The sequence below is a fragment of the Hippocampus guttulatus genome, chromosome 17, assembly GCF_054856545.1.
Source record: "Hippocampus guttulatus isolate MCC_2025c chromosome 17, RoL_Hgut_1.0, whole genome shotgun sequence".
NCBI lineage: Eukaryota > Metazoa > Chordata > Actinopteri > Syngnathiformes > Syngnathidae > Hippocampus > Hippocampus guttulatus.
The window spans coordinates 11,733,218-11,744,455 of NC_141277.1; the positions used below are offsets into that span (position 1 = coordinate 11,733,218).

At 43.2% G+C, this 11,238-nt stretch overlaps 1 protein-coding gene across 1 annotated transcript; it reads right to left on the reverse strand.

Moving 5' to 3' along the window:
- Positions 1-153: 153 nt before the first annotated feature.
- On the reverse strand, positions 154-8,179 carry LOC147192120 (serine/threonine-protein phosphatase 2A 55 kDa regulatory subunit B alpha isoform). Its single transcript, XM_086134722.1, has 10 exons — positions 7,904-8,179; positions 6,531-6,599; positions 5,365-5,462; positions 5,036-5,201; positions 4,762-4,874; positions 3,594-3,771; positions 2,938-3,102; positions 2,544-2,713; positions 2,132-2,223; positions 154-1,944 (listed from the first exon to the last, which is right to left on the reverse strand). Exons 1-10 carry the CDS (start codon positions 7,908-7,910, stop codon positions 1,665-1,667), a joined length of 1,338 nt encoding a protein of 445 aa, XP_085990848.1. The 5' UTR covers positions 7,911-8,179; the 3' UTR covers positions 154-1,664.
- Between the last annotated feature and the right edge of the window lie 3,059 nt (positions 8,180-11,238).

Sequence of the window (11,238 nt, forward strand, 5' to 3'; positions counted from 1 at the left end):
ATTAAACTAACTGCAGGCCACGAGCCTTAGTTACTAAAAATCTTTAAGAAGGATTTATTATTATTTTTTGTGGTTTGGTGCAAAACGGCGCCCATAATAAACGTGCGTATGATCACGTACACAAACAGGGGCTGCATAAACCTGGTTTCAACATAGATGATTCCAGCGATAAGTTTATTTTCTGAAGCGGCTCCCATAAAAGAGGAAACAGACAACGTTACATCTGGTACATTTACATCAAGTGTCGTATATTTAGCGTTCACTAATAGTTTTCATAGAGCTCGTGAAATAATTGTTCAATTACATTTAGTGCGTTTATGTAAATATCAGTTTATGAGCATATTTTTTTATCATTCCACCCCTGCGTTCGAATCTAACAACGGCACCATCTCACCCTTAAACCCCTACCCATCAGGTGCCTCATACAAGCAATCAAAAGAATGCAAAAAGTAGTTCCTTTATTCCGCTCACTGTCATATATTTAAATTGTTGTCGCACATAGACAGAGGCATCAAATAGTCTGACTGGTCCACGTTTGTACGGTGTGGGGACAACACCCATCAGTTCTCTTGCAGCTCATTGCACCAACACATTTAAAGTGGCAGTAATGCGTGTATCTGAATTAACAGGATGTAATGAAATGCCTCAAATAAAAATCCTGTTTTAAAATACAAACACATTCACGTAATTTACTCTGAGCACGTCCAGTGTCATAGCAAACAATTCCCTTATAAAGCAACGCACCATGAGGGAAGACACCACTTGAGATTATCTCAAAGTAAAAATTCTAAAATGTCATATTTAAAATTATTAGAACAGAGGACGGAATAATTGCAGAGATAGATGATTTTTTAAATATAAATAGACAACCATTGTTATGTTTAAATCCACTCTCAGGCTGCTATTGTTCAACACAGGAAAAACCAAATTTGATTGTTATTATTTTGGAACATATTGGCCCTCCAAAGCAGTGACCAAGACAGTAACTCAACCCGATAAGACCGGAACGTTGCCTTTGTCCACAATCTTTTGAGCATTCTTGTGTGTATGTGTAATTAAGATATGGAAGGAGACTCAAACAATACTATGAAAGCATTACAGTTAGGTTCATAAAAATGGTGTATGCACACACATTAATAACAACCCCCCAAAAAAATAAAACAGACTTTCATTTTTCGCTAAGAAAATTAAACACTACTATGGCACGGGACAATAAGGGAAATACTAATAATAATAAAAAAAAAATTCACAGAGTCATGGGAGCAGGTTATAAAAATAAATTTGTACTCAAAAATTTTGGATCTTAATCCGTTGTACCCACATTACCTCAGAAGAGGTAGGTGGTTGGGCAAAACAAAAACAAACAAACAAAAAAACAACAACAGAAAACAATGCAAAAAAACAAAACAACCCCCCCCCCCCCCCCCCCAACAAAATAAAATGGCACATCACTGAAACAACAAGGCAGGTGTCACTGTCACAGACAGGTTGATGATGGGCAAGAGCGAGGCTTCCTCTGTTTCCATCTGGAACAAAGGCCGGTCACCCAGCAGCGACAAACAGGGGATGCTGGTTGTCAGCGTTACTTTGACCCACCCTGGCTGAGGCCGCGAGGCGGCAGATGGTGCATCACGACATCTCACACACACCAGAGCTTGTGCACGTTAATTGACTTTATCCTGGAATATGTAGAGGTTGTTGGTCGTCGCTACTGCGATGATGTTGTCCTGCGGATGCCAGGCTGTGTGCAGGATCTTCTTGTTAAAGTCCAAACTGTCCACGCTGATCTCATCCTTCTTGCGCTTGCCCCCTACGCACACCTTGCGGGGTTTCAAGACTTGCATGGGCTTGATGTTTTCACGGGACGCCTCCAAAGTGACGTCGCGCCTCTGGCCCCGGTCGAACATCCGGAAGAAATTGTTGTATGAGCCGGTCATCACCACGCTAGCAGAAGAATGTAGGGAAACGGCGAGAATTTTATATTCAGGACGGAATAAACTTTTCTGGCAAAAATTTGGCAGGAAAAAAAAAGTGCTGTAGGTATGCAGGCAATTAATCAATACTGATGATCACAAATTAATAAAATCATGAAATTGACTCAAATCAACCAAAGCAGATTTTTTTTAATCACCTGTCATTGCCATTCCAGCAACATTCAAACTTGTCAAAGATGCAGTCGTTTTCATAGAGCGAGCACAGTTTGCTCCTCAGGTGCTCGTGAACCTGAAAGGAAAAATCAGAGCAGATTAGAGGCTCGGAAGAGCTTCTCCATTCCAGATTACGTAGATTTCTAGGTCTGGTACGAATATAAACAACCCTATTCTGATGCCCTTGAATCAAGACGACTTCAGACATCAGCAAGCTTCTGCGAAAATCCGAAATTGCCCTTGATATGACTTTCCAGATCAGATGGGATTACGGACATGTCAGACATGTGCACCATAAATGAAGGGACAAGTTGAGCTAACCATCCTAATGCATGTGCCGATAGAATTTTAATTTCATTCCAAGCAATCAGGCAAAATATATATTTAAATATATACCTGATAGGTCTCCACTGGCCGGTTCTCCATGTTCAAGTCCCATATCTTGACGGACAAATAGTCCCTGGTCATCATGTAGCGTCCGTTGTGGCTAAATTTCACATCCGAGATTGATGATATAATCTCGGAGAAGAACGAGCGATTACTGGGATCTTCTGGCTCTTCAAAAACTGGAAGTGCAAAAAAAAAAACACTTTCACATCTTCTCGAAAACATGCAGATATGAATTATCGTTATTTGAGTCGTGTGAATAGGACAGAAAAAATAACGAGCCACCCACTCTGTTTTGCTCATAATTTGTCTTAGATCTGACCTACGTGGTGAAAAGGTATTTTCTTTTTCTTTTCTTTTTTGGTGGGACATATGGCAACTAAGAGTGAGTGGCGTTACTCACGTTTGGAGTGCTTGTCACAGAGTGCAGAGATCCTCATGTCACACAGGCGGATGGTTCCTTTGCTGCTGCTGTAGACGAAGGTGTTACACTGATCAGGATGGAACTCGGCTGCTGTGATCACCTCTGTTAGCTCCTCCATGTTGGCTGGTTTGATGTCAACAATATCTGGAGGATGCAAGGTTAAGGGGAATGCGCGTGCTTTCTACAACTAGCCCAGACAAAATGCATCATGCTGTAACGTGTCGGCGCTTTTGAAGAAAGAGGGCAAGGCCATAAACGGTAGTAGGTATAACAGAAAATCAGGACGCGCTACATAAGACTGAAAAGCCGCTGCCCTTTTTTTCCCCATCAGTCGGTGAACGTTCTGGCACGTCAAACACTTTTTTGTCCGTCAAAGAACACCCAAAACGAAAGGATTTTCTTGAAATATCCTCCTGCATCAAAGTCAGTTCATCAAACCATATCATACAAGAGGTATGACACAGCTTGAAACCAAACAGAATATGCCGAAAAGTGCTGAATGAGCTCCTCGTTCGCTGGGGGGGGGGGGGGGGGGGGAAGAAAGTCCATTCACATTTATCACTTTTGTAAACACAGCCAGTTATTACACGTCTGCGGAATCTGCAGTAGTGTCAAACGATGACAGAAAAAGATACTGAAGCTGCGGTCAGTGATCTCGAGGTGCCAAAGGTTAATGCGCAGGTCATCTGCCGACAAGTACGTTTCATTGTCACTGTTGACCGAGATGGAGTTGATGTGGTAGGTGTGAGCGTTGGCGAACACCCTGCGTGGGCTGGCTTCCACCATGAGGTCCATGGGTATCAAAACTGGCACCTGAGGGCATAGAAAACTTAAGCCTCTTAAAAGAGTCACAACATCTGGCTCAACTTTTTTTTTCTATAAACCAGAGCAATTCTGCCCTCTAGGGACTGACTTTGGTCAAACAACACAAATGGACGGAAATGGAAGGTCAGGGATGGGAATCTTTTCCCATCCATACCCAACAAAGGCCAGACTTACATTTTTAAAGAGGAAAAATCCTTGCTTGAAGTGCATAATGCCCCCCCGCCCCGTTTTGATGTCACATTAACAAATACACTTTAAATACCCACATTGAGTGCTAAACAAAACTATGCTGTTTTAAATTATTATACATTGTTGTTTATATTGAGAGCGGCCCGGTAGTCCAGTGGTTAGCACGTCGGCTTCACAGTGCAGAGGTACCGGGTTCAATTCCATCTCCGGCCTCCCTGTGTGGCGTTTGCATGTTCTCCCCGGGCCTGCGTGGGTTTTCTCCGGGTGCTCCGGTTTCCTCCCACATTCCAAAAACATGCATGGCAGGCTGATTGGACGCTCTAAATTGTCCCGAGGTGTGAGTGTGGGCGTGGATGGTTGTTCGTCTCTGTGTGCCCTGCGATTGGCTGGCAACTGATTCAGGGTGTCCCCCGCCTACTGCCCGAAGACGGCTGGGATAGGCTCCAGCACCCCCCGCGACCTGAGTGAGGATCAAGCGGTTCGGAAAATGGATGGATGGATGTTTATATAGATATACAGATAAGACTTAAGTGGTCAAATTTGAAGTGTTAAAGAGATGGAAGAAGGGAGGGAGGAGTGAAATGAGGCAACATTTGAATTTTTGCTAACAGCTTGAAGACCACAAACTCTGAGCTCTTTCATTCTCATCCGATTCGGCAAGTGTACCGAGTGACCAGTTAATGTACATGCGCAGGTTAGATTCTTCTGTTCGATCAGCATCTGAACTCCCTGTGTTGTTGCATGATGTCATCCTCGTGCTTTCGGGGTGTGTATGATTCACGGACTTACCCGTAATGAGGTGATAGTGTTGGGATCCTTGTAGCGTCCGTCTTCCTCTTTAAGATTATAGCCCTCAGGTCTCCTGTCTCGTTCACTGATTTTCCACAATTTAATGGTTTTATCTGCCAAAGAAAAAAATATTGTTAACATTCCCGATGGCAAACGACATGAACTGAACTGCGACCACTAAAATGTTTTTTTCCAGTCAGGACGTGCCTAAATTATCTTCCGCAAGCATTGCGTTCCAAAATGTATCTCGCAGAATTCCACATGACTAATTTACCATTGGTTGACAGCAGGAACTGAGCAGCATTCTTCTGAGGAAGCCAACGAATCTTGTTGATCTTTTCTTCAATCTCCAAACTCTTCAAGTAGTCAAACTCAGGCTCGTGACTCTGGAAAGTGCTGTAAACGTTGTACTCGCTCCGAAACTGAGGCATGCTCTTATTCTGCGGGAACATCAGAAGAAGACACTCAGATAAGACAAGGACAGTGCGAGAATGGTGATAGGAATTGTTGCTGTTGTAATAACAAAGTAAAATATAACATTATTGCAAAAAAAAAAGCAATATTTCTGTTTGATGTCAGTGTTAACATTTCCTTGGGTCATACCTCAATTTCCTGTTGGAAAATGACCACACGTCCACCTTTGTCACCCGTGGCCAGTAGCTCACCGGTGTGGTTAAACTCAACCGTGGAGATGATGTCAGCTGAATATATAAAAAAATGACAATGAACAAACTTTTGGTGAACAAAAACATTTTCGTCTGTCCAACAGTAATAATTAGCTTGCCTTTTCACTCACCAAATTTCAAGCAGTTAATTTTAACCTGTCAATGAGTATGTAGTGCGAGACTCCCACTGTCTATACCCAAAAATGAAAAGGAAAAAAAAATACATGTTGTGGCATCCTAATGCAATACATTGAAGGTAGGCCAGAGAGAGAGAAGATGTAGAGCAGACGGGATAAAAGGGAAGGCACTTTTCACATATATTGTGACTTAACCCATTGCTGCCCACTGAAGCAGAATGCCAGCACACAAAGGATTCGTGAATGTTTACAAGGAGGTCGAAGTGGACTGATTGCCTGAGGATGGGGCACCACATTGGCGTCGAAGTCCATGTACACAATGACTAACCTACATTAATATACAGGTAATTAAGGAGTGACTAGTTTGTTGTTATTTTTCTGGATAAATACCACAAACTAATAATACTAATAATAGAAAAAAGATCTGTCATATATAGTGGGTTTTATTTTCTAAACAACAAAGTACCAAACATTTATTGGAGGGCGGTCATTTATAAAGATGCGGACTTGATATGTACAAATGTATTTTTTTATTGTAATATTTGCAGCATTTTCTTTATTTGAGTAAATGGGGTCCAGGTTTTTTTTTTTTTTTTAACAAAACAGTTGATGGGCTATTAACTTCCTACTGATCCGGTCTTGGGCATATTAATTATTATTTGTTTTTAATTGGTGTCAAAATGGCAAATATGTTTTTCCTCCACCAAATAAATTGTTCGAGTAAGTGTGCTACTCCAAAACACAACTTTCTATTCTTGGAATTTTACCATGGGCTTCTTCCACACTAGGATTACTGAATGTATTAGTAGCTCTGTCTTGTTATCGACTTCAACAACTAGCTGATGACATACAAATGAGTTGCATTTAAGGGCTATTATACTGTCCTATCGCTACACTGTTGTGAGCTCTTGGTAACCGATAGAAACTGAACAAATGAAACCATCTACAATTTTGCCTTTGCGCATACCTTCGGCTACGTCGTCATCAATGGCTCCCTTCACCTGAGAGAAGCACCACTGCATGTCACCTCCAGCTCCTGCAAGTTAAAATAAACACTGAACTGAAGGTGGCGAAACAGACAGGCAGTCTGTTACAAAGTACATGGACAAAATTGTTCGCTGAAACAAAAATCTGAAAATTAAAGAAAGAAAACCATCAATCAAAAGAATTATCTGGTTTCCTTTGGTTGAGTGTCTACTTTTACCTGTTTCAAGTTGTTTCTGTAACCAAGATGGGGTTACTTCACCGGAACAACCATTTTGGTCCAAAATCTCTCCAATGTTTTCAGGAACCAAAAATACATTGATTTTATGCAAAGGAACAATGATTGAAAGACGTTACAATCAAAATATTTTACAAAAAAAATGTTATGGACAGGGATGGGAATAACCAGTCAATCACTTATGAGTCATCACCGTTGCCATATTCACATCATCAAAGGCGAGTCGTGACTCCAAAAAGATTTATCAACAGAAATGGATCCGGGGGTGGAGACATCAGTCCAACAGTAAAGATTAACTAGTAATTTGCTTGCTATGACGCCAAAGAAAATCAGAAAATCTGATGAGCAGATCGTCGCAACGCATATGCCCGTGGATCCGTCTCACTTCCCCACCCAAAAGGGGGGGGGGGGGGGGGGGAACGATGCATTGCTGACAGTATCCCTTTGGTGACCTTCTTATGCCAAACCACCAAATAGTCCTGCGAAATTCGGTCAAAACTGTCCTATTAAACACCTCATTAAGGAGGAGATTACAAATTGCAACGGAAGTCGTGACGTTAACAGCTGATGAATGAAAAGCACAATAGTAAAATATCCGGTTGCAAAAATATTCTACGACAGGGGAACATTTTTGCACGACCACGTACATCCTTAATCTTGAATCAAGTGCAAAAGCTCCAGAGCATTTAAGGGCTAGCTCTGCGGCAATAGCATGTGGTCAATGTCAAAGTTTGAGCTAATGTTAGCTTGCAGGGTCCCTAGCCACGACAGTTGTAGCATTTGTATGTTACATCATTTCTTTATTTTCGGGTGTCAAATGTCGCTTTAGTAATTCCTTTGGCAGTGGCGTGTATGTCTAAAATGATGCCCTCGCTGTAGCGCAGAGAACTTATCGATAACACTCAGGCCAAACGCGTGATGACACCGGAGTTTCCTGACAAGCTAACGTTAGCATTAGCACTGGCTAAGTTGTGTTAGCCTGCTACTGTTAGCCAAACTGCTACTAGGGCGTACGCAGAAACGTGCAGCGATCGAGGGCGCTTGTGCATCCCGGGCGGAGTTGCCAGAGCGTCGGCATATTCGTGATGTTTACATGTAGAACCGCCGAAATAAATTACCTGCCATGACGAGACCGGCTGGGGGCTCGCCTCGGTCAAACGGGATCCTTCCTTCCTTCCACTCCCACTCCCACGCGTTGCTTCGTGGTGGGTCACTGAACTTTCTCCTGTGATGGATCTCCGCTGTCCGGCAGATCGAACCTGATCGTCGGGGCGTTCGACGAGGCGTTTTCAATGATCGTCGTCTTGACTTCCCGCTCCTGAGTGTGTTTTTCGAGTTGGTATATCCCACAAGTCACTTGTCGCCCGCCCGCCCGCCACAGCCTCCTTCTCTTCTTCCGCACCTCCACACAAATGCTTCTTTACAATGCGCGCGCACGCTGTAAGGCAGATGCTCTGATGAGCGCGCATAATTGTGGAGAAAAACACTGAATGAAACCAGAAGCATGATGGCACTTCGGTCAAAATGATCTCACTGTGGCTAATATCGTCACCCTCTGAACATAATGGTATTAGTCATATTTTAACCCCCCCCCAAACACCTCAAGATGCTGCCTGGCCACCTCTGCTGAAATCGACTAGATTAGGCGTGTCAAACTCATTTTTCTGGCGGGCCACATTTAGTTACCGTTTCCCTTGGAGGGCTGTTATAAGATAAGATAAAAAAACCTTTATTAGTCTCGCAATGGAGAAATTCCCAATTCACAGCAGCAAAGTTATGAAAGGAAGAAGTAGAACAACAAAATAGAGGAGCTGCTGGAAAGGCAGCCACTCTCGCGGCACCATTTTGAAGTCAAAATAACAAAGATAACACAACACATAGGACACAGACAGTCGTGCAATCTTCACTTTTCTGAATACATTTTGTTGTCTGAAGCAGTTATAGATGAAAGAGGAGAGGATCAAAGTGTCCTTTCACCAGTGGATCAGAGACTTCATGCTGAAAATGTGCACACGTCTGCTACAAGCTAAGTTTTGAAAGCAAACACGAAGCTGTAGCGTCCACTGACGAAAAGAGATGAGTTCACTTCTCCTGTCCCACGTAATCCGCTTCAAACTCCAAGCCGCGACTCCCAGTTCCAAATCCGCATCGGCGCTCCGCGCTAACGCTCCTTTCTTCTCATCGTCGGCTCCTCAAGCCCTACATCCATCCAGCCGCAGACCGTTCAACAGCACCGATCTCTCCGCTGAACAAAGCGGGGCTGTGAAAAATGCTGCCCATAACAGGCGCAAGACACAAGCGCCCCGGGACTGTCCAGCAACGACAGTCAAATGGCGCCGACATTCCTCCCAGTCAAAAACAGTGCTGGTATACCCATGCTGCCGAGAAGGCGCAACCACCAAGCACAGAGTCTCCTCCTTGATGAATGTCGTGGCCAAAAAATGCTGAAAAAAGTCCACATCAGGTCCACAGGACGTAACAACAAACACAAAGTGACAAAACAAACACACAAAAAAAAAAAAAAGCAAGGCTCTTGAGAGCACTTGCTGACAGCTGCCTACTCGGGCGCCATCTTGACTTATGACTGGAACCATAGAAAGAAGTCAAGTATAACAGTTTATTCAGATATTGTTTAAGTTATTGCAGTGAGGGGTTTGGTCACAAAAAATGTTGACAATGTCTCTCTTATTTATGGCATATGAAAAATTTTGGTAGAGATTTTATGAAGCATCGTGGAAGTTGACATCTTTTATTTGCGTTCGCCGGCCACATAAAATGATGTGGCGGGCCAGATCTGGCCTTGAGTTTGACACCCGTTGGACTAGATCCTTCGTATTGTTGCATTTTCTGGAGAAAAAAAAACCCTGAAGGACTCGGGCCATCATTTAGGAAGGTGACGATATTTGAACACCATTCACTTGAATACCCAGATTGGGGCATTCAAAGACCAGATTTGAGCACAAGCAGAAATACCAAATTAAAGAGCTGTTTGCCACCTTTTGCTCCTCCTTCTATTTTCTTTGCATGATTAAAAAGATTCACATTCAAAATATTCACTTCGGGAGACAGAAGTGTCACACAAGTTCGAGGAACGGTGTCACAACGTAAGTATTTTAAACCCCAACTAAAAAGCGAGTTTTCTCCTTCAATGTATGCGAGATGATCAACCAGCACAAAAAAGAAACAGCTCAAAAACCTTGTGTGAGCGAAAAAGAAGTACAGACATTTTTTTAATTCTTTGAAATAAAGCGATCTTTGATTAAACTTTGCTGCTGACCGGTGTTATGACAGGAGCAAACCTAGGATGGCTTTACTGTGTATCTTCATGCGATAATTAGTTGACTACTTTTGTCTTCCAAAAAGCAACTTGAAAGGAACGTCATTATCTTGAATTTGAAATTTAGAGTTCCATCCATCCATTTTCCGAACCGCTTGATCCTCACTAGGGTCGCGGGGGGTGCTGGAGCCTATCCCAGCCGTCTTCGGGCAGTAGGCGGGGACACCCTGAATCAGTTGCCAGCCAATCGCAGGGCACACAGAGACGAACAACCATTCACGCCCACACTCACACCTAGGGACAATTTAGAGCGTCCAATCAGCCTGCCATGCATGTTTTTGGAATGTGGGAGGAAACCGGAGCACCCGGAGAAAACCCACGCAGGCCCGGGGAGAACATGCAAACTCCACACAGGGAGGCCGGAGCTGGAATTGAACCCGGTACCTCTGCACCGTGAAGCCGACGTGCTAACCACTGGACTACCGGGCCGCAAATTTAGAGTTGTGATTCGCAACTACTGTGCCATTGGCACATGAGTGTGTCGTGAGGTATGTATCATCAGGTGTGCTGCAAAAATTCAGTTGTATATATTATTTACTGCAAATAATATGATTGTCTTCATCTAGCTATGCTTGCAGCGTTCAGTGGCCGGCAGGAAAAAGCTCCATTAAATAACAGAATGTAAAAAAACAACAAAAAAAAAACTCGCGTGTCCACATTTCACTATTCATCCAACGTAGTTGCTTTGCGTTCAATAAATATTTCAAGATTCAAGATTTTAAGTACATTTGAGTGTAATTTGCGATGAGATCACCATATACACTTTTGTCTTTTTGTTTTGTGGTGTGCCGTGATTTATCCCGTGCTTGGATTATTTATTTATTCTTTGTCCTGTGACCACTGGTGGGCAGCATAGTTCAACATAAACGCTTTGTCACATCCCGGAAGTAGAATTCTAGAAATATTTATCACACACACCACTAAATAAAGTATGAATTTTCCTCGTGCCTGCCTACTGCAAGAGTGTCTCGAGCATGCAATACGATCACACTAAACTCCCCAAAAGGTGGGGTGTCAGTCGAAAAAGAAAAAGCCTGCGCATGCGTGTTTGTGCGCACGCACTCAACCTTCGCATTGTGCTGGGCAGGCCCGGCCGGCCTGCAAAAACGGGGTGTG